Source organism: Haliotis rufescens, unplaced genomic scaffold, assembly GCF_023055435.1.
Source record: "Haliotis rufescens isolate VD_foot unplaced genomic scaffold, xgHalRufe1.0.p SCAF_3, whole genome shotgun sequence".
Classification (NCBI taxonomy): Eukaryota; Metazoa; Mollusca; class Gastropoda; order Lepetellida; family Haliotidae; genus Haliotis; species Haliotis rufescens.
In genome coordinates this window covers 12,808,171-12,835,674 of record NW_025964001.1, presented here as the reverse complement: position 1 = coordinate 12,835,674, position 27,504 = coordinate 12,808,171, and the positions used below count along the sequence as shown (strand labels likewise).

Genomic DNA, 27,504 nt, shown 5'->3' with positions numbered 1-27,504 from the left:
TAACTTTTGACTCTGCCAAAACTACAATCATAATATTTGAAATATGTTTGGCGTTTTGGTGACTGAAGACAAGGACACAGTAGTTCACACACTTCTACCTGAGTGCGTATTTTTCATCCCAATGAAACAAACCCACGTGTCGACAAATGTGATTGGATAGTATCCTGTACCAATATTTCACTTCCCAGAGATTTATCATGACAATGGAAAGAGGTTTGCTGCTTTTATTTTTATTTCTCACTTTGATAAACAATCTAGACGTTGCATAAATACCACACCATTCGAACTGTAGTTTACTATATGAACAAAATGTATCACAATAACAAAATAAATCCACAGACCTCTAGATGGAGACTTTTTCACATCATAGCATCTGTGTTCACCTGAAGGCCTACAAATAGATGGATGTTTATTTCGCATGTGGTATGTAAGTGTAGTTCAAAGGATCAACGTGTCAGGAAGTGTATTTCCACCTATTTGACATGAATGACTAACATTCACAACTGCATTTGTAATAGGTAGTGTCATCTTCCGTTAAAGGACAGTTGAACGACAATAGATAAATGGTTAACTCCTTCACTTATAACATTGATTTCAGTGGACAAGAATGTGTTTTGAGAAATAAACATTCATAATCATGTGATATGAGCGTTGAAATTGTATTGTGAAATAAGTACTGCAGCTTACCCTGCATCAATGCACAATTTCTTGTTTGTACTATCTGGTTTGTAAAGGACATCGGTGACACAGTCGCTACCGTCTTGAGTTGTTTTAAACGCCGTTCCCGTAGTCGATGTAGGTGTGACTTGTTTACTGAAATAATGGAGACACTTTTTTAATTTACGTGGTACTCTTACAATTCTTCTGTATCTGTGTTCAACATCATCCAGGTTACATGGCAATACAAGTCATACTGTTCGAACCTTTACATTGCATCATAAAACGTTCAACTTCAAATTATCTTTATATTGGATACATTCATTCAAGTTAATTACAACTGTGACTTTACAGAGACTGGTATATAAAATTCATTAGAAACAAACGAAAATTAAAGGTTATGTATTACCAGTCTCTGGAAGATGGATCCAATGTACTGTGAACCAGGACGTGACATTCACTTTCACATGTTATTGAGCTCCCATCCGGTAGTGTAGGGACAGTGAAAACCGACTGAAACACAATCGTTTAACTTCAGTTATACATTTGTAATTTGAAATGGCAATGTAGCAGCATTACCACACTTTAGAATTACATTGTAAGATTACATTAAAAGCTCACCTAAAATGCAACGCTTTGAATCAAATAACTATCGTCAAGAAACCACATCTACTACAGCTGTTGATAGTTGTTCATATGAGGATAACTAATGAATAAGTTCGAAATATTAAGTTAGATACACCATAATCCTCGTCTGCCTAACAAGATCGGGATATTGACAGACATTTATGACAGGAGAGTAATGCGTTTTCAAATAGCATAAGCATATCTAACAATCTTCTCATCATGTTGTGAGCTCTGATGGATAACAACTTACTCCTGTAGGAACTGGAGCTGTAACTCCGCCGTCAGTGACATCTACGTTGTAACACACTGAGTCAGCTCTGTAACAAGTAAAACATGGAAACAGACAAAAAAGGAAACCAGTGTGTGAAAGGAAGGACATGAATTACAGAATTGTATTATCGTGAATATCGGGATTTCTACTGTTAAATATCTATTAAACCTTCCTATACTGAAATGGACGACGCACTTACGTTGCAGATGTTAGCTTGAAGCAAACTCTCTTTGGTCCTTTGTCGGGAGCAGTCAGAGTAACTGGCGTCGAGTACAGACCAGGCACACCCGTTGTAGTTTCCAATTTGGGATTCGGATCCACCGTCACAGCCACATTACCAGAGGTTGGTCCTGCCTTAAGTGTTGGTACCTGAAGACTTTTCAAAACATAAATGTGCACTTATTATCGATATATGTATTACACATCTTTACGTCTTTTATGCAAAGGCTCACATTCAATTGACCTGAATACAATTGAAGAAAATTTCATCAATAAATAAATCTTGCTTAATTTTCTATCCATTTTTGTTAATGACCGTCATGTGATAACGAAAACATATCTTCAAACATATCCCGGGTTATAATTTACATATAGTTCATACATTCTTAAATATGTCAGCTACAAGTCTTTACAGTAAAACAGGAACGATATGTCTACGTATATTAACTTTCAAAAGTACCTTCCATCAGGGACTTGTGTATGCACTGGAAAGACACAAGGTGTGCCCTTCACACACTTTATTGTGCCTCCATTTTCCACATTGTTGCCTGCATATTTTGGCTGTTAAAGAAATCACAATGTAGTTATATGCCGACAGAGGTGTCGAACATTCGTTAAACAATCCTCAGACAGTGAATGAATGATTATTAGAAATCTATCTGGGTAACTTAGGATTTTCTACGTTCAATGAAAATCATTTCTTAGAAACGTATGTCAAACTTCTAAAGGAAACCTGGTTCACCACTTGGATGCGTTATTTAACATACTGTAGGAAGAAATCACACCATAAAATATAAACTTACAGTGGTTCCCGTGTTATGTGTTGGGCCTGCAAGAAAATTTATTGACATCAATATTTGTGTATATATGTAATACAGAATAAACAGGATACGGCATCCTACTATTTACTATGGCCAAAAACACCAATGCACAAGACAGAAAGTCGATAAAAAGTCCTTAGTCTTTCAAAAGCACACACTAATATCTGTGATACACATACTGCTATGCTTTTTTCTGTATATGCACGAACCAATATGCGACAGAGCAATCATTATCAAATGAAAATTATGAGTTAACAAAACATTCTCCAACCTATATCACAGGTAGTGCCAGAGTATCCTAGGGGACAATTGCAGGTGCTTGTTGCTGTTTCGAGTTTCCCTCCATTACTGCAAGGAATAGTCGTTGCTGCTGACAACAAAAATATAAAGTATTCTTCAAAGTTACGTTCCAGTGCTATGCAGTCCTTCATATCCGTGTTTTATCATTTTAGGTTAAATGAGAATTGTTTAAAACATAATTCATTAATTCATTCAACTTAACGCAATTCATCAGGAACATGTAAGATATTTGCAGGAAACATGATTGGTGACGTACGGTTTTGACACTTTGGGCCCGTGAAACCAGTCTCACATACGCACTCTGCTGTCGTGGGTTGTTTCAAACATGAGCCATGGTTATTGCAGGTTTCAGTCGCACAAGGATCTAAAGGGCAAACATATATACTTTATGTAAATAATATCCAAGTCAGTTTAGGGTGCACGTGTACGACGTTTAATATATGTGTATAACTTTTGACTCTGCCAAAACTACAATCATAATATTTGAAATATGTTTGGCGTTTTGGTGACTGAAGACAAGGACACAGTAGTTCACACACTTCTACCTGAGTGCGTATTTTTCATCCCAATGAAACAAACCCACGTGTCGACAAATGTGATTGGATAGTATCCTGTACCAATATTTCACTTCCCAGAGATTTATCATGACAATGGAAAGAGGTTTGCTGCTTTTATTTTTATTTCTCACTTTGATAAACAATCTAGACGTTGCATAAATACCACACCATTCGAACTGTAGTTTACTATATGAACAAAATGTATAACAATAACAAAATAAATCCACAAGACCTGTAGATGGAGACTTTTTCACATCATAGCATCTGTGTTCACCTGAAGGCCTACAAATAGATGGATGTTTATTTCGCATGTGGTATGTAAGTGTAGTTCAAAGGATCAACGTGTCAGGAAGTGTATTTCCACCTATTTGACATGAATGACTAACATTCACAACTGCATTTGTAATAGGTACATGTAGTGTTATCTTCGGTTAAAGGACAATTGAACGACAATAGATAAATGGTTAACTCCTTTACTTATAACATTGATTTCAGTGGACAAGAATGTGTTTTGAGAAATAAACATTCATAATCATGTGATATGAGCGTTGAAATTGTATTGTGAAATAAGTACTGCAGCTCACCCTGCATCAATGCATAATTTCTTGTTTGTACTATCTGGTTTGTAAAGGACATCGGTGACACAGTCGCTACCGTCTTGAGTTGTTTTAAACGCCGTCCCCGTAGTCGATGTAGGTGTGACTTGTTTACTGAAATAATGGAGACACTTTTTTTAATTTACGTGGTACTCTTACAATTCTTCTGTATCTGTGTTCAACATCATCCAGGTTACATGGCAAAACAAGTCATACTGTTCGAACCTTTACATTGCATCATAAAACGTTCAACTTCAAATTATCTTTATAATGGATACATTCATGCAAGTTAATTACAACTGTTACTTTACTGACACTGGTATATAAAATTCATTAGAAACAAACGAAAATTAAAGGTAATGTATTACCAGTCACCAGAAGATGGATCCAATGTACTGTGAACCAGGACGTGACATTCACTTTCACATGTTATTGAGCTCCCATCAGGTAGTGTAGGGACAGTGAAAACCGACTGAAACACAATCGTTTAACTTTAGTTATACATTTGTAACTTGCAATGGCAATGTAGCAGCATTACCACACTTTAGAATTACACTGTAAGATTACATTAAAAGCTCACCTAAAATGCAACAGTTTGAATCAAATAACTTTCGTAAAGAAACCACATCTACTACAGCTGTTGATAGTTGTTCTTATGAGGATAACTAATGAATAAGTTCGAAATATTAAGTTAGATACACCTTAATCCTCGTCTGCAAAACAAGATGACAGGAGAGTAATGCGTTTTCAAATAGCACAAACATATATAACAATCTTCTCATCATGTTGTGAGCTCTGATGGATAACAACTTACTCCTATATGAGTTGGAGCTGTAACTCCGCCGTCAGTGACATCTACGTTGTAACACACTGAGTCAGCTCTGTAACAAGTAAAACATGGAAACAGACAAAAAGGGAAACCAGTCGGTGAAACAAGGGACATGAATTACAGCATAGTATTGTCGCGAGCATCGGAATTTCTGTTGTTAAATGTCTATTAAACCTTCATATACTGAAATGGACGACCCACTCACGTTGCAGATGTTAGCTTAAAGCAAACTCTCTTTGGTCCTTTGTCTGGAGCAGTCAGAGTAACTGGCGTCGAGTACAGACCAGGCACACCCGTTGTAGTTTCCAATTTGGGATTCGGATCCACCGTCACAGCCACATTACCAGAGGTTGGCCCTGCCTTAAGTGTTGGTGCCACATGACTGTTCGAAACATAAATGTGCACTTATTATCTATATATGTATTACACATCTTTACTTCTTTTATGCAAAGGCTCACTTTCAATAGACCTGAATACAATTGAAGAAAACTTCATCAATAAATAAATCTTGCTTAATTTTCTATCCATTTTTGTAAATGACCGTCATGTGATAACGAAAACATATCTTCAAACATATCCCGGGTTATATTTTACATATAGTTCATACATTCTTAAATATGTCAGCTACAAGTCTTTACAGTAAAACAGGAATGATATGTCTACGTATATTAACTTTCAAAAGTACCTTCCATCAGGGACTTGTGTATGCACTGGAAAGACACAAGGTGTGCCCTTCACACACTTTATTGTGCCTCCATTTTCCACATTGTTGCCTGCATATTTTGGCTGTTAAAGAAATCACAATGTAGTTATATGGCCGACAGAGGTGTCGAACATTCGTTAAACAATCCTCAGACAGTGAATGAATGATTATTAGAAATCTATCTTGGTAACTTAGGATTTTCTACGTTCAATGAAAATCATTTCTTAGAAACGTATGTCAAACTTCTAAAGGAAACCTGGTTCACCACTTGGATGCGTTATTTAACATACTGTAGGAAGAAATCACACCATAAAATATAAACTTACAGTGGTTCCCGTGTTATGTGTTGGGCCTGCAAGAGAATTTATTGACATCAATATTTGTGTATATATGTAATACAGAATAAACAGGATACGGCATCCTTCTATTTACCATGTACAAAAACACCAATGCACAAGACACAAAGTCGATTAAAAATCCTTAGTCTTTTAAAAAACACACACACTAATATCTGTGAAACACATACTGCTATGCTTTATTCTGTATATGCACGAACCAATATGCGACAGAGCAATCATTATAAAATGAAAATTATGAGTTGACAAAACATTCTCCAACCTATATCACAGGTAGTGCCAGAGTATCCTAGGGGACAATTGCAGGTGCTTGTTGTTGTTTCAAGTTTCCCTCCATTAGTGCAAGGACTAGTCGTTGCTATTGACAACAAAAATAAAATGTATTCTTCAAAGTTAAGTTCCAGTGCTATGCAGTCCTTCATATCCGTGTTTTATCATTTTAGGTTATATGAGAATTGTATAAAACATAATTCATTAATTCATTCAACTTAACGCAATTCATCAGGAACATGTAAGCTATTTGCAGGAAATAGGTTGGTGACGTACGGGTTTGACACTTTGGGCCCGTGAAACCAGTCTCACATACGCACTCTGCTGTCGTGGGTTCTTTCAAACATGAGCCATGGTTATTGCAGGTTTCAGTCGCACAAGGATCTGAAGGGCAAACATATTTACGTTATGTAAATAATATCCAAGTCAGTTTAGGGTGCACGTGTACGACGTTTAATATATTGTATAAACGTTTGACTCTGACAAGCCTACAATCATGATTTTTTAAATATGTTTGGCGTTTGGTGACTGAAGACAAGGACACTGTAGTTTACACACTTCTACCTGAGTGCGTATTTTTCATCCCAATGAAACAAACCCACGTGTCGACAAATGTGATTGGACATTATCCTGTAACAATATTTCATTTCCCAGAGATTTCTTATGACAATGGAAAGAGTTTTGCCACTTTTTTATTTTTATTTTTCACTTAAATAAACAATCTAGACGTTTCGTAAATACCACACTATTCGAACTGTAGTTTACTATATGAACAAAATGCATAACAATAACAAAAAAATCCACAAGACCTGTAGATGGAGACTTTTTCACATCATAGCATCTGTGTTCACCTGAAGGCCTACAAATAGATGGATGTTTATTTCGCATGTGGTATGTAAGTGTAGTTCAAAGGATCAACGTGTCAGGAAGTGTATTTCCACCTATTTGACATGAATGACTAACATTCACAACTGCATTTGTAATAGGTAGTGTCATCTTCTGTTAAAGGACAATTGAACGACAATAGATAAATGGTTAACTCCGTTACTTATAACATTGATTTCAATGGTTAAGAATGTGTTTTGAGAAATAAACATTCATAATCATGTGATATGAGCGTTGAAATTGAATTGTGAAAAAAAGTACTGCAGCTCACCCTGCATCAATGCACAATTTCTTGTTTGTACTATCTGGTTTGTAAAGGACATCGGTGACACAGTCGCTACCGTCTTGAGTTGTTTTAAACGCCGTCCCCGTAGTCGATGTTGGTGTGACTTGTTTACTGAAATAATGGAGACACTTTTTAATTTACGTGATACTCTTACAATTTTTCTGTATCTGTGTTCAACATCATCCAGGTTACATGGCAATTCAAGTCATACTGTTCGTACCTTTTTATTGCACAAAAAAAGTTCAACTTCCAAATAAATTTATCATGGATACATCCATGCAAGTTAATTACAACTGTTACTTTACTGACACTGGTATATAAAATTCATTAGAAACAAACGAAAAGAAAGGGTTATGTATTACCAGTCTCTGGAAGATGGATCCAATGTACTGTGAACCAGGACGTGACATTCACTTTCACATGTTAATGAGCTCCCATCAGGTAGTGTAGGGACAGTGAAAACCGACTGAAACACAATCGTTTAATTTAAGTTATCCATTGTAACTTGAAACGGAAATGTAGCAGCATTAACACGTTTTAGAATTACATTGTAAGATTACATTAAAAGCTCATCTAAAATGCAACGCTTTGAATCAAATAACTATCGTCAAGAAACCACATCTACAACAGTTGTTGATAGTTGTTCATATGAGGATAACTTATGAATAAGTTCGTAATATTAAGTTAGATACACCTTAATCCTCGTCTGCATAACAAGATCGGGATATTGACAGACATTTATGACAGGAGAGTAATGCGTTTTCAAATAGCATAAGCATATCTAACAATCTTCTCATCATGTTGTGAGCTCTGATGGATAACAACTTACTCCTGTAGGAACTGGAGCTGTAACTCCGCCGTCAGTGACATCTACGTTGTAACACACTGAGTCAGCTCTGTAACAAGTAAAACATGGAAACAGACAAAAAAGGAAACCAGTGTGTGAAAGGAAGGACATGAATTACAGAATAGTATTGTCGTGAATATCGGAATTTCTACTGTTAAATATCTATTAAACCTTCATATACTGAAATGGACGACCCACTTACGTTGCAGATGTTAGCTTAAAGCAAACTCTCTTTGGTCCTTTGTCTGGAGCAGTCAGAGTAACTGGCGTCGAGTACAGACCAGGCACACCCGGTGTAGTTTCCAATTTGGGATTCGGATCCACCGTCACAGCCACATTACCAGAGGTTGGCCCTGCCTTAAGTGTTGGTGCCACATGACTGTTCAAAACATAAATGTGCACTTATTATCTATATATATATTACACATCTTTACTTCTGTTATGCAAAGGCTCACTTTCAATAGACCTGAATACAATTGAAGAAAATTTCATCAATAAATAAATCTTGCTTAATTTTCTATCCATTTTTGTTAATGACCGTCATGTGATAACGAAAACATATCTTCAAACATATCCCGGGTTATATTTTACACATAGTTCATACATTCTTAAACATGTCAGCTACAAGCCTTTACAGTAAAACAGGAATGATATGTCTACGTATATTAACTTTCAAAAGTACCTTCCATCAGGGACTTGTGTATGCACTGGAAAGACACAAGGTGTGCCCTTCACACACTTTATTGTGCCTCCATTTTCCACATTGTTGCCTGCATATTTTGGCTGTTAAAGAAATCACAATGTAGTTATATGGCCGACAGAGGTGTCGAACATTCGTTAAACAATCCTCAGACAGTGAATGAATGATTATTAGAAATCTATCTTGGTAACTTAGGATTTTCTACGTTCAATGAAAATCATTTCTTAGAAACGTATGTCAAACTTCTAAAGGAAACCTGCAGCTGGTTCACCACTTGGATGCGTTATTTAACATACTGTAGGAAGAAATCACATCATTCGATCTAAACTTACAGTGGTTCCCGTGTTATGTGTTGGGCCTGCAAGAGAATTTATTGACATCAATATTTGTGTATATATGTAATACAGAATAAACAGGATACGGCATCCTACTATTTACCATGTACAAAAACACCAATGCACAAGACAGAAAGTCGATAAAAATCCTAAGTCTTTTAAAAGCACACACTAATATCTGTGAAACACATACTGCTATGTTTTTTTCTGTATATGCACGAACCAATATGCGACAGAGCAATCATTATCAAATGAAAATTATGAGTTAACAAAACATTCTCCAACCTATATCACAGGTAGTGCCAGAGTATCCTAGGGGACAATTGCAGGTGCTTGTTGTTGTTTCAAGTTTCCCACCATTAGTGCAAGGAATAGTCGTTGCTACTGACAACAAAAATAAAATGTATTCTTCAAAATTTAGTTCAAGTGCTATGCAGTCCTTCATATCCGTGTTTTATCATTTTAGGTTAAATGAGAATTGTATAAAACTTAATTCATTAATTCATTCAACTTTACACAATTCACCAGGAACATGTAAGATATTTGCAGGAAATAGGTTGGTGACGTACGGTTTTGACACTTTGAGCCCGTGAAACCAGTCTCACATACGCACTCTGCTGTCGTGGGTTGTTTCAAACATGAGCCATGGTTATTGCAGGTTTCAGTCGCACACGGATCTAAAGGGCAAACATATATACTTTATGTAAATAATATCCAAGTCAGTTTAGGGTGAACGTGCACGACGTATAATATATGTGTATGAACTTTTGACTCTGACAAAACTACAATCATAATATTTGAAATATGTTTGGCGTTTTGGTGACTGAAGACAAGGACACAGTAGTTCACACACTTCTACCTGAGTGATTATATTTTTCATCCCAATGAAACAAACCCACGTGTCGACAAATGTGATTGTATAGTATCCTGTAACAGTATTTCATTTCCCAGAGATTTCTTATGACAATGGAAAGAGTTTTGCCACTTTTATTTTTATTTTTCACTTAAATAAACAATCTAGACGTTTCATAAATACCACACTATTCGCCCTGTAGTTTACTATATGAACAAAATGCATAACAATAACAAAAAAATCCACAAGACCTGTAGATGGAGACTTTTTCACATCATAGCATCTGTGTTCACCTGAAGGCCTACAAATAGATGGATGTTTATTTCGCATGTGGTATGTAAGTGTAGTTCAAAGGATCAACGTGTCAGGAAGTGTATTTCCACCTATTTGACATGAATGACTAACATTCACAACTGCATTTGTAATAGGTAGTGTCATCTTCCGTTAAAGGACAGTTGAACGACAATAGATAAATGGTTAACTCCTTTACTTATAACATTGACTTCAATGGTTAAGAATGTGTTTTGAGAAAAAAGCATTCGTAATCAAGTGATATGAGCGTTGAAATTGAATTGTGAAATAAGTACTGCAGCTTACCCTGCATCAATGCACAATTTCTTGTTTGTACTCTCTGGTTTGTAAAGGACATCGGTGACACAGTCGCTACCGTCTTGAGTTGTTTTAAACGCCGTTCCCGTAGTCGATGTAGGTGTGACTTGTTTACTGAAATAATGGAGACACTTTTTAATTTTCGTGGTACTCTTACAATTCGTCTGTATCTGTGTTCAACATAATCGAGGTTACATGGCAATACAAGTCATACTGTTCGTACCTTTATATTGCATAATAGAACGTTCAACTTCCAATTAAATTGATCATGGATACATTCATGCAAGTTAATAACAATTGTTACTTTACTGAGACTGGTATATAAAATTCATTAGAAACAAACGAAAAGAAAGGGTTATGTATTACCAGTCTCTGGAAGATGGATCCAATGTACTGTGAACCAGGACGTGACATTCACTTTCACATGTTATTGAGCTCCCATCAGGTAGTGTAGGGACAGTGAAAACCGACTGAAACACAATCGTTTAACTTCAGTTATACATTTGTAACTTGAAATGGCAATGTAGCAGTTTTACCACACTTTAGAATTACATTGTAAGATTACATTAAAAGCTCATCTAAAATGCAACGCTTTGAATCTAATAACGATCGTCAAGAAACCACATCTACTACAGCTGTTGATATTTGTTCATATGAGGATAACTTATGAATAAGTTCGTAATATTAAGTTAGATACACCTTAATCCTCGTCTGCCTAACAAGATCGGGATATTGACAGACATTTATGACAGGAGAGTAATGCGTTTTCAAATAGCACAAGCAAATCTAACAATCTTCTCATCATGTTGTGAGCTCTGATGGATAACAACTTACTCCTGTAGGAATTGGAGCTGTAACTCCGCCGTCAGTGACATCTACGTTGTAACACACTGAGTCAGCTCTGTAACAAGTAAAACATGGAAACAGACAAAAAGGGAAACAAGTGTGTGAAACGAGGGATATGAATTACAGCATAGTATTGTCGTGAGGATCGGAATTTCTGTTGTTAAATGTCTATTAATCCTTCATATACTGAAATGGACGACCCACTCACGTTGCAGATGTTAACTTAAAGCAAACTCTCTTTGGTCCTTTGTCTGGAGCAGTCAGAGTAACTGGCGTCGAGTACAGACCAGGCACACCCGTTGTAGTTTCCAATTTGGGATTCGGATCCACCGTCACAGCCACATTACCAGAGGTTGGTCCTGCTGTAAGTGTTGGTGCCACATGACTGTTCAAAACATAAATGTGCACTTATTATCTATATATGTATTACACATCTTTACTTCTTTTATGCTATTTTCGCTTTCAAAAAGGCTCACTTTCAATTGACCTGAATACAATTGAAGAAGATTTCATCAATAAATAAATCTTGCTTAATTTTCTCTTCGTTTTTGTTAATGACCGTTATGTGATAAAATAAACATAAAACAATATTATCCGGATTACATTTAACATATAGTTCATACATTCTTAAATATGTCAGCAACAGGTCTACACAGTAAAACATGAATGATATGTCTACGTATATAAACTTTCAAAAGTACCTTCCATCAGGGGCTCGTGTATGCACTGGAAAGACACACGGTGTGCCTTTTACACACTTTATTGTGCCTCCATTTTCCACATTGTTGCCTGCATATTTTGGCTGTTGAAAAAAAACAGAATGTAATTATATAGTCAAGAGAGATTTCGCAAATGGGTTAAACAATCCTTGGATGGTGAACGAATGCTTATTAAAAATCTCTCTTGGTTAATTAGGATTTTCTACATTCAACCAAAATGATTACTTAAAAAACGGATTCAAAACTTCTAATGGAAACCTGGTTCACCACTTGGATGCGTTATTTAAAATAATGTGGGTAGAAATCACACCATTCGATATAAACTTACAGTGGTTCCCGTGTTATGTGTTGGGCCTGCAAGAGAATTGACTGACATAAATATTTGTGTATATATGTAATACAGATTAAACAGGCTACGACATCCTACTATTTACCATGTACAAAAACCCCAATGCACGAGACACAAAGTCGATTTAAAAACCTCAGACTTTTAAACAATATATAACTAAATACAAATACTGCTATACTTTTCTTGTGCACGAACCAATATGCGACAGAGCACTCATTATAAAATGAAAATTATGAGTGGACAAAACATTCTCGAACCTATATCACAGGTTATGCCAGAGTATCCGAGGGGACAATTGCAGGTGCTTGTTGTTGTTTCAAGTTTCCCTCCATAACTGCAAGGACTAGTCGTTGCTATTGACAACAAAAATAAAAAGTATTCTTCAAAGTTAAGTTCCAGTGCTATGCAGTCCTTCATATCCGTGTTTTATCATTTTAGGTTAAATGAGATTTGTTTTCAACTTAAACGTTTATTTAACAATTCATCAGGAACATGTAAGATATTTGCTGGAAATATGATTGGTGACGTACGGTTTTGACACTTTGGGCCCGTAAAACCAGTCTCACATACACACTCTGCTGTCGTGGGTTGTTTCAAACATGAGCCATGGTTATTGCAGGTTTCACTCGCACACGGATCTGAAGGGCAAACATATATACTTAATATCAATCATGCTGAAACTTAATAAATAAATTGAAAACATGTCAGACTAGTTCACATGAACACGGACTTTATTGTTAATTTTAATGAGGTCGTATCCCATGAGTTTCGTTTATGGTTGTCTGTAAAAGTGTTCATTTTACTTGCTTTGGCATTTTATATAAATTGTCATGTATGAGAGGCGCTCATTACTCCTTTTTGAATTGTCACTAAAGTTTTTGTTTAATAACGAAAATGTTTCCTTCACCTGTCAGTGGAGCCTTAGTTACCTCGAAGCATCTATGCTCCCCAGGTGTCCTGGAAAAAAGGTGAATAATATTTTTTTAAGATTAAAAATCAACACATATTTTCATCTGATGTTATGAAACGGGTTCCTCAGAAAAGTAATTAATACGTTATTACAGCAGATATATAGATGTATGTGTCGTGGGTATTTAATGGACGTGCTTTCTTGCTTTAAATTTGGTCTGACATGTTGCATATTTAGACACATTTATAATCATTCCTATATTAAAACCAATATTTTCAATCTAGATGTACACATATTACTTATGAAATTATACACACATTCTAAATATAATAGAGTTAGATGAATCATACTCTGAAACACATAATGGTGTAATGTTTCATCTTGTAATTGAAGCAAATCTATTCAACATTGATATGGAAAGAGATATGAATCTGATGTTTAAAACACTGTGGTTGCAACGTAGCCCATTCAAGGAAATGTTTATGATATCAGTAAATGAGAGTTTGTTCATTGCATTCATGAAGAATAACATCTACATTAACGTTCACTTTTCAAACTGAGTGGTAACAATTATTAGTTGAGATGTATAAACAATGTGAACATTACCCGGCATCGACACATATCTGTTTGCTTCCAGACGGACCGGGAGTATACGCCAAATCAGTCACACAATCGGAACCATCTTTTTTTGTCTGGAAAACCACTGTACTGCTGGTAGTTGTAGTGACATGATCGCTGAAATATAAACAATACGCAATTACATGCATGTAAACTTGTAAACAAAATAATAAGTAAAATTATTGAACTCACAACTATATTAAGATGATAGTTAAAAAAAATATGGATATGTCACCATGATTGAATGCCTGTACTGTATTTTTATGAATCGCAATGATGTCAGGTTATTTCAAGCACAATCCTTTGCATGACAGTAAAATTAAGGAAGGATACATCGTCGATATATTTAAAAATGTAAAACGCAGCACCAGCTACAGCCATTACAACCTACCACATTGTAGTTGTCATTGGTTTTGTATGAATAAGTATATGACATTCAGTCCTGTCGCATACAAGTTTACTTCCATCTGGAGGTGTAGATTTCGTGAACGTCACCTTAGATATAAAAAAACCCAATAAGAATTAATTGCAACCAGAGCAACAAACATCATACTTTCTGTAACATATGCTCAGGACAGTTCAGATGGCAGGCGGGGAAATACATGTTACTTCTATATTTCTGTTATGGTGGTTGATACAGCAGCAAGAACTTTAGGGATGCAGGTGTGGCACTGACACGTCCAGGTTCATATTCGGGTTCAGTCAAGTATTTGAATCCACACAGTGAGGAACACAACTCTGGCATTATCTTTCGTACTCTTTTTTTTATCACGTCCAACTTTTAGCAGTCACTTGGTATGGGTTTGAACGACACTTGAATTTACATCCAACACTATCACATCACTTCGATTAGTTCATACTTACCCCAGTGGGTGGAGCCGTGGAGGGTTTGTTTTTAACTTCAACATTGTAACATACACTACCGTCCCTGGAAGGTAAAAACGGTATAGGAGTATTTAGAAAAAATGAAACATTTTCATGAAACATGATTCTACATTCCAAATTCAACAAATAGTGATGACACCATATATATATATATATATATATATATATATATATATATATATATTCGCGCGAAGAAAAATATATCCATTGACAAGACAGAACCTATTATTAAGAATTATGTGGGGTTTTTTCATTTCTATGATGGTGAAAAACTGCAATTGATAATTAAGGAGACATAAGGTGATTGAGGAGAACTGAAAAGATGTAGATGGCGTAAAATATGTACCAAATAACTTACACTGACGAGGTTAGTTTAAGGCACACTTTCTTTGTCCCTTGTGTCGGGGCTTTAATGGTAGCCAATGCTTCATAAAGACCAGGCACATCGGTGTTGGAGAGCAGGTGAGAGGGGTCAACTTGCACGTTAACATTGCCAGAGGTAGGACCAACGTCTACAGTGGGAGCTACATTTGGGCTGAGGATGTAATAACAGTAATCAGTGGTATTACTGATGACCTACACCATCTGCAAAGGACGCAAAGTACTTCATAACATTTCCTAATGTTTGAAAGGTATTCTCCAATTCTGTTGAAAACATTCAAGTCTTGTTTTGCAGATGCAAACCTAGATCAACTACATGCACAGCTATAAAACATTATTTGATAATTTTCGTGATGAGAGTCATATTTATTTGCAACTTTAAATGCTAGACCTAAATTTGTAAGACGTTGACAATTAATGGTAGATTCTTACTTGCTAGAAGGAGCCTGTGTGTGTACAGGAAAGGTGCAGTCTTTTCCTGTTTCACACTCTATCGTTCCACCATTCTTAATGTTGTTTTCGGCAAATGTTGGCTACAAGAGTGAATATTGGCAACATAGGAAAATAATATGATAAAATGTTATTAATGAATATGGATTAAACAATTATTTTTATCACAATTATTACGTATGTTAACTGAATGTGTTAAATCATAAACACTGATGAGTACATAAAATAGAACAATATGATAACATAGAAACTACTTTCTCTAGGGTTTACCTCTGTGTTTGTGTTGCCTGTGGATTCTAGAAGGCAAAGAATGTTGAAGTTAGATACAAATAATGTACAAATATTGTTTGATTGATTAATTAATGGGAGTGCAATGTCGATTATCTTTATGAAACACAAATTGATGTTCTTGCTTTGCAAAGTTCGGACTATAGTCCGTCAAAATGTCACAGATCGTGTACACTCAAAGTACTTCAATTTGTTCAGATGACAAATTACTTGTGCATATACTCTGATAGCCAAAAAGAACAACAGTTAGCTTCAGTGGCTAAACCTGGTTGTTTCTTTGAAAATGTCGTCATTGTTTGGTGATATCATTTCACTGACCTCATCTTTTTAGTTAACACGCCAAGCGACGGTTTCTATTTTGTGTAACGATGGCAATTTATCGACAATCAGCAGATGCAATGAATCGACTCTTACTTGATCCGCACGTGACGCCCGAATATCCCAACGGACAATGACAGATGCCCCCTGAATCTGCTTGACCTCCGTTGCTGCACGTACTGATTTTGTCTGCAATGGATAGCATACTACAACTAGACCAATGTCTCTCTATGTGCTGAGGCATGGGTCTTCTTAAGTTAATGGAACCTTATTACTTACTGATGTCAGGTCACGTCAGGTGAAAGGTGGTTTAAATGTTGTATTAAGGATGAATGCCCTTAAATAGCGACTACAATGCATGTGTGTGTGTGTGTGTGTGTGTGTTTGTGTGCGTGTGCGTGAGCGTGAGCGTGAGCGTGAGCGTGAGCGTGTGGTTGTGTATCTGTTTGTGTGCTTGTACTAGTTAGTGAGATAACATGGATACCTCACTCAGGCATACTGACCCTGAGCCGACCACTCCTTACTCCCCCACCCTTAATTCCGAGCGCCAAGCAGGGTTAACAACAAGTACCATGCTTTTAACGTCTTTTGGTATTACGTGGCCCAAGATCGAACCACCGACGTTTCCGCTCTCCGTCCGTCACGGAGACATTGCTTATTGAATCTTAATTGATTATTTCTGTTCGTACTGTTTTCCGACACTTGTTGCAAACAGAAATCTGAACATAGAAGAGAGACTACACATAAGCAACACAGATCTCACCATGACAGTCATCAAGAGGTGTGTAGCCAACATCACAAACACAACGACTGACAGTGTCAGTTCGCGTACAGGCGCCGTTGTTACAGTTTCGACCAGGTGAAGAACATGGATCTGGCAACGAAGTAAATTACACAAAATAAGAAAATAAGACAAAAAAGGCACGGTTAAGGTTTTCTGAGAAAAAAATATGGAAGAAATAACATGCTCACCTGGTCCCGTATTCACGTGTATTTGAAAACAACGTGTTTTACTAGTAGAGCTGCAACAAATCAGAAAGGCCACTAATTATTACAATGCCAGATATTATTCAGGATCGCTCGCGTGAATGCATATACTTAGAAGGTTTTGGAAGAACGACTATTTTGTGTTCTGTAAAGGTTTATTGCAAACGTTTGACATATTAGACGCCTTGTGGTAGTATATGCGGTATCATCAATATTTGATAGTGATTCATATACACACGCCTATGATAAAATCGGAATCGTACAGTGGACTCTGATTTTAGTAGAGATTTTATGGAAATGTTTTTGTCGCTCTTACTTACATTCATGTTACACTGAATTCATGCGAGTCATCTTTACTATTACAGTAAACTACGTTTATAACGAACTTATTTCTTAGTCCCAGCCATTTCCTGTATATATGCTGTATATATGCTTATAACGAACTACGGTTATAACGAACTAAAATTAGTGGTCTCTTCGAGTTCGTAATAGCCGTGGTTTACTGTTTATAAAATTATGTATACCCAGACGAGTACTGGCCGTGATCATAAAAACACATCAGCATCACCATCATAAAATACTAGTATATTGCCTAATTTACCTTCCTGTTGGACAGAAAATACTGGAAGCCTAAGCTAGAGGTACCATTTAACAATTAGATATGCAGGGAATTTCGACAATCATTTATGAAAAAAATTTAACCGTTCATGAACCGTTAGTGTTCATGTCCAGACCCGACTATTGACTTGTCACTGTACTATAGTTAAACTTCATCAACTAGGTGACTAATTAGGATGCACTATACCTGTCTGCTGCGGTTATACACACAGGACCTGGGTGGGACGGATCAGGGGTGATGGAGATGTCGGTTACACATGTGGTTGGAGCTGACGGCACATCCTTGGTTGTCGGGAACACGTGAGTGTCTGGTTTAGTGGTTGCTGCTTTGGTCACTGTGGGACTAATAGATAACAAAAGCGCACAATCAAGATATATTCTACATGAAATGTTTTAGAAGCATTATGTTATGATTCGTATAAATGTGTGAACATTACATACATTGTACTTGTGTGTTTAAATGACGAATCCTCAGATTACTTACCAAGTACCGCCCTTAGGTTTTGTGTACACCAGAACGTGGCAGTCTTTGAGTTGATCACACTGGAGGACGCTGTTCTCAGGCATCGTGGGCGACATGAACGGATCCTGTTTATAGCAGCGAACGTTTGGTACAATCTTTAAATCACACAATTAAAGTGTCCATCCAATAAAACCGTATTAATACAATATACATGTATGGAACTTATGTCATTACTTATGTTTAATGATCTCAGATGTCAAGTCATAGACTTACCTTGTTTGGAACAGTTGGTGTGCCTTTAAGAGAGAAAAACAGATTGAAATATATTGATGTAGAAGGTAAAATTTATGGATGTAGTTAGAATACATTTACGGTTATAACGCAGTCGAAGCGCAATATATTATTTCTCTAATATCAAGGGAAACGGGTAAATACGTAATACATTTACCTGTGGTCGGTTTCACATGTACTTTTACACATATCGTATCTGATTTCCTGAAAAACAAAATAATTTTAATTTTGTCATGTCGGAGATGAGGTAGTGTGCAGATAGGGTAAGCAGGTTTTGCTGATAGATGGATATACTTTGTATCTATTATTTTGAATGACTAGACTTGCTATAAGATAGCTAGGGCTGCCAAATTGGCTGGAGTCTCGTCCCAATTTAAATATAGCAAAGATAAATGACATCCTATGGTAAACATGTATATACATATCATTCGTAATTTGATTATTGGAATGACATACTAGTAAAATATCAACAAAGATCCAAAACAAATTAGAAAATACAACTAGTTTAAGATTTGCCTACCCCCCAGCACTGGTCTTTACACAGACGTCGTGGATGCCTGGATTAATCGGGGTGATTTGCACCTCCCCTTTCTGTATGCCAGTATTTGGTAAGCCTGGGTCGGGCCCTAGTGGCTTGGATATTGTCGATGTTGAAGATAGAGTGGTAGGACCTGGACTCAGTGATGGGGTGGATCTAGTACCCGGTCACAAAAACAAACATAAATACAGTCCTGATTTTAAGATGAAAATTCAGGGAGCATGTTCAAAACAACCCTTGAGTTATAAATACAGTTATTGTTAAGGGTGATATGGTCCTTTTTGGAATATTGATCGTTCTTACATGTACGCGATAGAGCGTTAACAACTATACCTTTTGGCAGATATTCAACACATTCCATAAGTTCCTACCCTGGGGTTTCTGGCCTAACGTATACAGGTATATGACAAGTCTGCCCCAGTTCACATTCCACGGTAGCTCCATTCATTGGGTTCGGCCCGGTAAACTGTGGCTTTGATGGGTTGGATACGGCTTAAGGACAAGAGAGAAAAAATACAACATATCAGTGTACATTTGAAACGTCCGAGAACTATACTACCCATGTATTGCATCTTTGGTATCAGTATCATAACTGCTTTACTGGATTAGTGTCATTTTGATACATAGTAGAATAAATGTAATCATTACTTGATATTGCATATTTTAAACTCACCTGTTTCGCAGTGCAGCCCCGTAAATCCCGTCGGACAATGACACGTCCCTCCCTCACTAATACCATGGTTTTGACAGGGATCTAATAAAAAGATAATCACACTGATGAAAACTAGTTCAATCATATAAAATGATTGAATGTCAACTAAAAAATCATTTTTTCAAACCTATATGTTCTTACTTCGAGATTGATCTTTAGTCATATTAAAATTGTACATTCAATCAAAGATAGCGTGAAAAACCTATTCATCACATCGTTATCTGACATGCACATTCTTACCACACGTAGGTTCCTTGAAGGGACTGTCACACAGACAGCTTGCTGTGTCGTCTTTCTCCAGGATACATGCACCATGAAGTTTATTGCAGCCTTTGGCCAAACAGACATCTGCAAACGAAAATGACGTAAATGAATATTTCGAAGATATTTGGGTCGTTTTGTACTTGATGATGTGCAAATATAATCCCAAAATAAAAGTCATCATGTTTCTAAAATACTTTGTAATACCTGTATGTTCATGGTAACACATTTAAAAATAAGGTAGATCTGCTTCAAACCTGTTGGTGGTGTTGGTTTGGTGGAATAGCATCTTGGTTGTTCTCCTTGCCTATTGAAGAAAAGGAAAATGTGTATGCCATAATCTATGTTCAACCAGTGGTCACACCATGATACGGCTTAAACACAGTGAAGACTAGGTGGTTGTCCCCATAAAACCGGCCCGATTCAAAGGGTTATATTTTAATCATGGATTCATGTAGATCAATGATATTCTGTACATTGTACTTTGGGCTGAGTCGTTTTGATTAATATAATTATTTTGTTGAAGGAACCCTTCGTGATTCAGGTGTTTGATTGAACGTACCTAGCTTTGAGACAGACTGTCGATGGATGCTGAGCAATCGCAGCAGGTACTGATACATCTGTGATACAGTCGGTCCAAGTTGTATCCTTTCTTGTAGGGAAGATATTTGCAGTGCTTGTATCTGTAGTGACTTGCGGGCTACATATGAACATACCAATATCAGCAAGCACGCGCTAAGGAGCATGTTATAGATACTCTCACTGTTCCGCTTTTTACATTTCATACACATGTACCTTGTGAAGACGAGGGACATAATAAAGGTTATTTTTTTCAAGTATACTTCAGGGTACAAAGGTCAATTTGGGATAGCTAAACAACGGAAGTGTCATTTCGTCTCGTTTGAAAGTCGTTTTGGTGAAGTGTTATCAAATGGGCAGCCAGGTGTATTTGAGTAAGTATGCTGGAACACGAGTGAGTGAGTTGGGTTTAACGTCGCTTTTAACAGTATTCCAGTTATATCGCGGCGTGTCAGCTTAATATGGGCAGGTCTCAGACGTTTACCACTTCTTTGAAACCCACGAGCACGGGTATGGTGCTGATAAACATAGAAACATAATCGGGGCGAACCGGCATTCGAACCCACAATCATATTAGGTTTCTAGCGTGTCTAAGGGACGCAACACTGCACAGCGCCTTAGACACAAGTTATAACATCGTTTATCGTCCTATTTTAATCATTAAGTGTTAGAGAAATGGTTGTAGCTTGCTGCATACATTTGCCTGCTATTGTCTATTAACACTGGAATTAAAGAAGCTACATACCATTGACCGCCATTATCAGGAAGTGTATGTACTATCATGTGACAGTCCTTCCCTTGTGAACATCGGATGGTGCTCCCGGAAACAGGGGTCGGGTCATGGAAACTATCCTGTAGCGTAGAGTACAACGTGATACAATGTACATTAACATACAAAGGAGAAAGAAGATATTTTAATAACGAAATCAAGATACTTTTGTGATATGATGTTGAAATAACAAGTTTCGGTTCGTGGAATAAATAGTGACCCAGCATGCATTCTACTTCCAATTGAACGCGTGGAAAACTCACCTTTGACACTGGTGTTGCTGTTCCTGAAACGCACAATTTATAGTAAATCATATGTAGGATCTTCTTGTATTCCTTTACACCAGTACGTTTAATAGCAAAACATTTACACAGTTTCAGATCTCAGATTTATGTTTTTTTCCGTTCAATGGACAAATCATTTCAAGGGGATCTCGACAAATTTGTAAAGTTATCTTTGAATAAGACTGTAACAGATGGACAATATTTTTTATTCTGATTGATATTCCAAATACAACCGATCACATTATTTAACTCTGTTATGACAAATACACTTAAAATGATACTCTCCTTCAATTACAGATACACCGTTTGCTTTACAAAATTCTCAAAACCTAAGTTTTTGTTATCAATATTTACATACCTACACGTTTCAAATGTATGTCTTGTATTGTATTTTGTTGGACGAGTATACTGGCTATTGTATTGTGTGACTTCAAACAGTCATAGTCGAATAATATAAATTGGATGCTTGTCTGTAATTCAATATACTATAAGTGACAATCGTTACTAATTTCGTTATAGGGGAATTGCATATAATTAGCATTGTTCGACACCATATAAATAAATCTTTAGTTACTATATACTCTTACCAGTGTCAGTAACGTGAAGATGGTAGCAGACTGTATCGGCATTTGCGCTGTAAAAATATTTAATATTAATAATAATCATAAATGTACACATTAAAGAACCAAACAAAATCACTGCAACTGTAACTTAGAGATTAGTTGTATTCACGCATTGTTTGCAATCTTCTGGAATCACTGTAGAACAAGGAATGCTGTCGTCAGAAGAATCCGTTACATCCATGGGCCTTAAAAGTGTCTCTACTTTAACGTCAAGAAATTCCTGTCAATTCATTAACAGTGGGCATTGACTGTACCTATCGACATCCGTAGTATCGCTTCCAGTTTTGACACACACTTTTTTCTCGCCAGCCTCGGTTGGTGTAATGTGCATCTGACTCGTGTATAGGTCTTGACGTCCTGGCGTGTCCGTATCCTTTGTTGGGGGATCTGGCGACTTGACGGTTAGTCCATTACTGTGAGGGCCAACCTTAATCACTGGAGCTGGTCTGGGGGAGAATAAGGACAATGATGCAAGCTTATACATTGGTATACTTGTCTTGATTAAGAAACTGATTGTGAAATATACTGGTACGAATGTTATACTGTATACATGTCATACACTGTTATAGACTGCAAACAATATGTGCGTCCCATTTCTGGTGTCCCCCGCCGCGATATTGCTGGAATATTGCTAAAAGCGGCGTAAAATAAAACTCACTCACTTATAGACTGCATTCTAAATTAGACGTGTATGGGAAACAGCCTCAATAATCTTAATCTCAATAAATCATTGTATCATTGCATTCATCATCCTTTCAGCGGGCATGGTGGCCAAGTGGCCTGAGGCGCCGCAATTCGCTGGCAGGGTTATATCCCTTAGGCGTGCCAGAAATCTATGAAAGTGGGTTCGAATGGCAGTGTCGTCCTGATTATGGTTTCTGGGTTTGTAGGCACCAAAACCATGGTTTCACCAACGTGGCAAAAGTCTAAGACCTGAGACATTTTGGGATATCCTCACATGTGAAGCTGACATGCCATGATATAACTGAAATACTCTTTAAAGTGGCGTTTAACCCAACTCACTCACTCATCCGTTTAGCCGCACACACACACCATCGCTGAAGCCTACCACCCCTACCAACTGATCCCACAATCAGACATAGAAATACCACTGTAGTAGTTGTGTTACCCTTGTCCTTTTGAAATGGAGAGTGGAATTGTGCAGGTCTGATCCTTTACACAGTTGAAAACTCCGCCATTTTCCATGCTTGGACCGGTAAATGTAGGCTTCATGAAATAGAATCAACCATGTTACAAAAGTATTCAGTTGTTTCATAAGGAGAGAGGATATAGGCTACATTAAACTTACTTACTACCTGGATGTAGCATAGTGATTGTTTCACGGGCAATTACATAATTGATTCTTTGTGCAACCAAGTAACGTAGCACACGCGGTATTGTTTTGAAAAAAATATTTATGAAAATGAAAGACATATTTACAGAAACTGAAAAAAATATATTACCTTCTGATGAAGAGGGACGTGTATGCCTGAAACAAAGTTTAAAAATATAAATAGATAAATATTCAAATATCAAATGATTCTGAACTGAAGCAGACATTACAGACAGTTAGTACCGTTAAAATGTAATCGTTGCAGATAAACGCTTACAAGTACATGCATGTATGAGTAGCTGAAAAATATTATTGTACAATTTCATTGAAAAATTATATGTTTGCCACACCCTCTTATACGATCGCTTAAGTGTTCTTGTCATGCAAAACAACTGCTAGTATGTACTCCCTGGAGAGCCTATCAAACTTGGACTTTTGAGCTGTGTACCTGTCTCACAGTTGACGCCAGTGTAACCTATGGGACAGTGGCATATCGGATTCTTCCCGTCGTTCTCACACGCTCCATGGTTCTGACATGGGGATGACTTGCAGGGCGTCTCTGGAGTGCACATTCATGTATACTTTTCACAAAATGTTATTCTTATTACCTTTTGGGTCTGACAAGTGCTTTTAAATTAGTTTATCATCTCGATGTACTCATTTCTTAGTTGCTGTACAACAGTTTTATATTTTCGTAACATATATGTAAATATAATGTAATATATTTACATGTTCATTCCATATCATATGTCACATATATACATAGCTTAGATACCTTTGTTACAACTGTCTCCCGAATGGACATCGTCACACAAACACGTGCTGGTGTGATCTGTCTCGACAATACACACCCCATGACCACACGACGTTACTGCACAAGGTTCTAGAACAGAAAATATAGAACATGTACCGGCAGTGTCTTTTCAATAAAGATACTCGTTCTGTTCACGTGCTGTCTTTACAAGAAACGTTCTTGCTGTTTGTACCTGTAACACTAATGAGATGGATATTTATCTTTGATGGAAGAGTGTTAGTTTGATCCCTTGCCTGACATTGAATTAACTTACTGGATGCGTCAGGATCAACTTTGAAACAGCGAGGTGGGTCACTCGACCTGAAAAAATAATCGATTTGTCTTAAATATTTTACAAGTGTTTAATCTTTCATATACTCTTACGTGACACGCCAGCAATGAAAAAAGCACTGAGAACATGCTATGGAATAAGTTCTCCACAGTCTGATAGTAAGCTGAACTGATTAAAACTGTAATACACTTGCATTTAAAATTCTTCGCAGAATGTCCAATAGCGGTTCAGAAACATCAGGCATGACTCCTTCCAGTACAAAGACTACTAATACCTTGAGTTTAGGCATATCTGATGATCCCCTGTCTTGGAGTCGGGTGTTATGAGGACATCAGTAGCGCACGTCCCTGTGAGCATCTTGGTAGGAAAGATATGTGTCTCTACACCTACCGTACTCCCATAACTAACCTGAGGACTGTAAACACCGAGTTGAACTGTTCATATTGTAATAAAGAGCACCAATAGTTACACCTTTCATTCAAGCTTTTTGGTAACTTTAAAACAACAAAATGACTTAATTTGGATTTCCAACGTTTAAATTCTTTTGACAAAGAACTATTAACATTCTTAGTAAATCGTCTATGTTATGCAATTAAGGTAATACATAAAACGAAAGGGTCTGAGTCTTAGATTCGTTTTTAACCATCAAAGAAGATACAATTTAAACATATTGGGCTCTCTCGAACCAACCTGTGTCTGGGCCAATATTTAGGCGATAAGTACAAACAAGAACATTTAATACAGCATGTAAACGTACCATTTGGTCCCTGTAGTTGGTTTGGAGTATACTAATAGGTGACAGTCGTCGCCAGCAGCACAGGGAACTGTGCTCCCATCTGTGGGAGTTGGAGCTTCGAAGTGGTCCTGGAACATACCACGGCTTAATTTGTATCCAACATGGAACACTATTAAATCATTTTACAATCAACGATGGATTATGATAAGTATTCTACAAATACCGCATCTAGGTTCGATGGTTGACAGTATAAGCAACGATCCATGCATTCGTGGTGCGATGACTCAAAATCAGCCAGTTCACACATCTCAACCATCCGATTTCTATTTTCCACGGCTCATAGAATGTATGTCTAGTGTAGGGCACTTGTCACCTGTACTGTCCCTGAATCATCAAGAGTGCTCTCATAGCTTTGACTTACTGTGCTTGAAGTTGTTCCCGATCCTGATCCTGAACCACCACCACCACCTCCTAAATTAAATTTAAATAGACGCTGGTTACTTGACGTAGATGAACACTAGTACAATGCTTATACATTTTAACAATAACCAGAGTCAGAGTTCCAATATTATACCACATCATTTATGTTTACTTGGAGGCATTAAAATAAAACTCAGAAACATGACACTGCATTTAAAGGTGATAGAAATAGGCGTCAATGACATCATTGATGCCCTGAATGCCGACAATAATTACCCAACGCAAAGTCTGATAATGGAAGATTGGCGAATAGCATAAAGTTTGATGACATGACGTTGTGAATCTCCGGTATTCAACGTGCTTATGGCCTGGTTGACAATTTTCGAGTAAGTCTATATCTGCATATATATAAGACTGGTAGTAAACTTCGTATTGCGATTTTGCATTTTGAACATAATGAGCCCCAACCCTAAATATTACTGGATCGTTTCACTGACCCTTTATGATTAAAGCAATTAAAGTTGTGGCTTTATTACGAGGGTTATATGCGGGTTTATGCGTGTTAGGTATAAAACTTTGAGTATTAGTTTTTACAATAGATTTCAATAGATAATAATAGATAATAGTACCTGGTGGCGTCACGTTGACATGGTAACAAGTAACCTGATCGCTGGAAAAAAACACATCAGGGAATGTGTGAAAAAGTAATATAGTAGAACATGCATGGATATAACGAACTAGGGACCAGAGAAATCAGTTCGTTATATACGTGTTCGCTCGGAGACGTCCGCCATCATGGATAAAACAAAACACAATACACGTAATTGCAGCAATGACTTGTTCGTTGTATCCGTTTGTTCGCTATATCCGTGCTCGTTATATCCGTGTTCTACTGTATATTGTTGTTGATGTTAATACAATTATCCGACAATGATATTGTAATACACGATTCGCGTATTTCCATAGGTGTCTCAGGCGTACAACATTATTTATGTATATGTAAAAGAAATAATTACTGTCCATTCATTTTCACCGAGTTATTCATAGCAAGGGTCAAGTAGCAAATTGCATGCGCCTGATTTGGCATGCAATCTTATTGGGATTTGTGAAACTTTTTAATTATCACAAAGGCCTATAGTGTATAAGTACTAGATTTGTATTAGAACAGATACAGCACGCAAGCAGAACAGATCATCTATCTTCCTATCGATACACAGTCATTATATTATTTCTACCACTTATGATTAATCACGATATTTCTCCTCCGAATAATGTTACATTTAGATAGTGAAACATAACATGTATCACACACACGCACAT

General features: G+C 36.9%; 2 protein-coding genes across 2 annotated transcripts in view; both read right to left on the bottom strand.

The window, feature by feature from the left end:
• Positions 1–25,415, bottom strand: part of LOC124134765 (mucin-3A-like) — a 47,335-nt gene extending 21,920 nt beyond the window's left edge. The window contains exons 1-66 of the mRNA XM_048403769.1: positions 25,303–25,415; positions 25,011–25,057; positions 24,719–24,826; positions 24,392–24,502; positions 24,074–24,099; positions 23,740–23,837; positions 22,865–23,056; positions 22,575–22,621; positions 21,967–21,989; positions 21,680–21,786; positions 20,918–21,055; positions 20,613–20,662; positions 20,335–20,442; positions 20,056–20,136; positions 19,754–19,874; positions 19,365–19,538; positions 19,002–19,048; positions 18,827–18,849; positions 18,575–18,678; positions 18,278–18,433; positions 17,458–17,507; positions 17,249–17,359; positions 16,582–16,674; positions 16,150–16,175; positions 15,862–15,962; positions 15,407–15,583; positions 15,028–15,091; positions 14,555–14,658; positions 14,152–14,280; positions 13,543–13,592; positions 13,166–13,273; positions 12,893–12,988; positions 12,615–12,640; positions 12,269–12,369; positions 11,776–11,952; positions 11,556–11,622; positions 11,088–11,191; positions 10,710–10,835; positions 10,364–10,413; positions 9,829–9,936; positions 9,545–9,643; positions 9,257–9,282; positions 8,907–9,007; positions 8,427–8,603; positions 8,207–8,273; positions 7,740–7,843; positions 7,363–7,488; positions 7,016–7,065; positions 6,483–6,590; positions 6,199–6,294; positions 5,907–5,932; positions 5,563–5,663; positions 5,083–5,259; positions 4,863–4,929; positions 4,417–4,520; positions 4,037–4,162; positions 3,685–3,734; positions 3,152–3,259; positions 2,867–2,965; positions 2,578–2,603; positions 2,235–2,335; positions 1,755–1,931; positions 1,535–1,601; positions 1,067–1,170; positions 688–813; positions 342–391 (exon numbers count right to left, since the gene is read on the bottom strand). Coding sequence (XP_048259726.1) covers positions 342–391; positions 688–813; positions 1,067–1,170; positions 1,535–1,601; positions 1,755–1,931; positions 2,235–2,335; positions 2,578–2,603; positions 2,867–2,965; positions 3,152–3,259; positions 3,685–3,734; positions 4,037–4,162; positions 4,417–4,520; positions 4,863–4,929; positions 5,083–5,259; positions 5,563–5,663; positions 5,907–5,932; positions 6,199–6,294; positions 6,483–6,590; positions 7,016–7,065; positions 7,363–7,488; positions 7,740–7,843; positions 8,207–8,273; positions 8,427–8,603; positions 8,907–9,007; positions 9,257–9,282; positions 9,545–9,643; positions 9,829–9,936; positions 10,364–10,413; positions 10,710–10,835; positions 11,088–11,191; positions 11,556–11,622; positions 11,776–11,952; positions 12,269–12,369; positions 12,615–12,640; positions 12,893–12,988; positions 13,166–13,273; positions 13,543–13,592; positions 14,152–14,280; positions 14,555–14,658; positions 15,028–15,091; positions 15,407–15,583; positions 15,862–15,962; positions 16,150–16,175; positions 16,582–16,674; positions 17,249–17,359; positions 17,458–17,507; positions 18,278–18,433; positions 18,575–18,678; positions 18,827–18,849; positions 19,002–19,048; positions 19,365–19,538; positions 19,754–19,874; positions 20,056–20,136; positions 20,335–20,442; positions 20,613–20,662; positions 20,918–21,055; positions 21,680–21,786; positions 21,967–21,989; positions 22,575–22,621; positions 22,865–23,056; positions 23,740–23,837; positions 24,074–24,099; positions 24,392–24,502; positions 24,719–24,826; positions 25,011–25,057; positions 25,303–25,385 — 6,175 coding nt within the window. The 5' untranslated portion in view covers positions 25,386–25,415. The remainder of the gene's footprint in view (positions 1–341; positions 392–687; positions 814–1,066; positions 1,171–1,534; positions 1,602–1,754; positions 1,932–2,234; positions 2,336–2,577; positions 2,604–2,866; positions 2,966–3,151; positions 3,260–3,684; positions 3,735–4,036; positions 4,163–4,416; positions 4,521–4,862; positions 4,930–5,082; positions 5,260–5,562; positions 5,664–5,906; positions 5,933–6,198; positions 6,295–6,482; positions 6,591–7,015; positions 7,066–7,362; positions 7,489–7,739; positions 7,844–8,206; positions 8,274–8,426; positions 8,604–8,906; positions 9,008–9,256; positions 9,283–9,544; positions 9,644–9,828; positions 9,937–10,363; positions 10,414–10,709; positions 10,836–11,087; positions 11,192–11,555; positions 11,623–11,775; positions 11,953–12,268; positions 12,370–12,614; positions 12,641–12,892; positions 12,989–13,165; positions 13,274–13,542; positions 13,593–14,151; positions 14,281–14,554; positions 14,659–15,027; positions 15,092–15,406; positions 15,584–15,861; positions 15,963–16,149; positions 16,176–16,581; positions 16,675–17,248; positions 17,360–17,457; positions 17,508–18,277; positions 18,434–18,574; positions 18,679–18,826; positions 18,850–19,001; positions 19,049–19,364; positions 19,539–19,753; positions 19,875–20,055; positions 20,137–20,334; positions 20,443–20,612; positions 20,663–20,917; positions 21,056–21,679; positions 21,787–21,966; positions 21,990–22,574; positions 22,622–22,864; positions 23,057–23,739; positions 23,838–24,073; positions 24,100–24,391; positions 24,503–24,718; positions 24,827–25,010; positions 25,058–25,302) is intronic.
• A 348-nt stretch (positions 25,416–25,763) lies between these two features.
• Positions 25,764–27,504, bottom strand: part of LOC124134764 — a 40,872-nt gene continuing 39,131 nt past the window's right edge. The window contains exons 29-31 of the mRNA XM_048403345.1: positions 26,814–26,854; positions 26,186–26,235; positions 25,764–25,892 (exon numbers count right to left, since the gene is read on the bottom strand). Coding sequence (XP_048259302.1) covers positions 25,764–25,892; positions 26,186–26,235; positions 26,814–26,854 — 220 coding nt within the window. The remainder of the gene's footprint in view (positions 25,893–26,185; positions 26,236–26,813; positions 26,855–27,504) is intronic.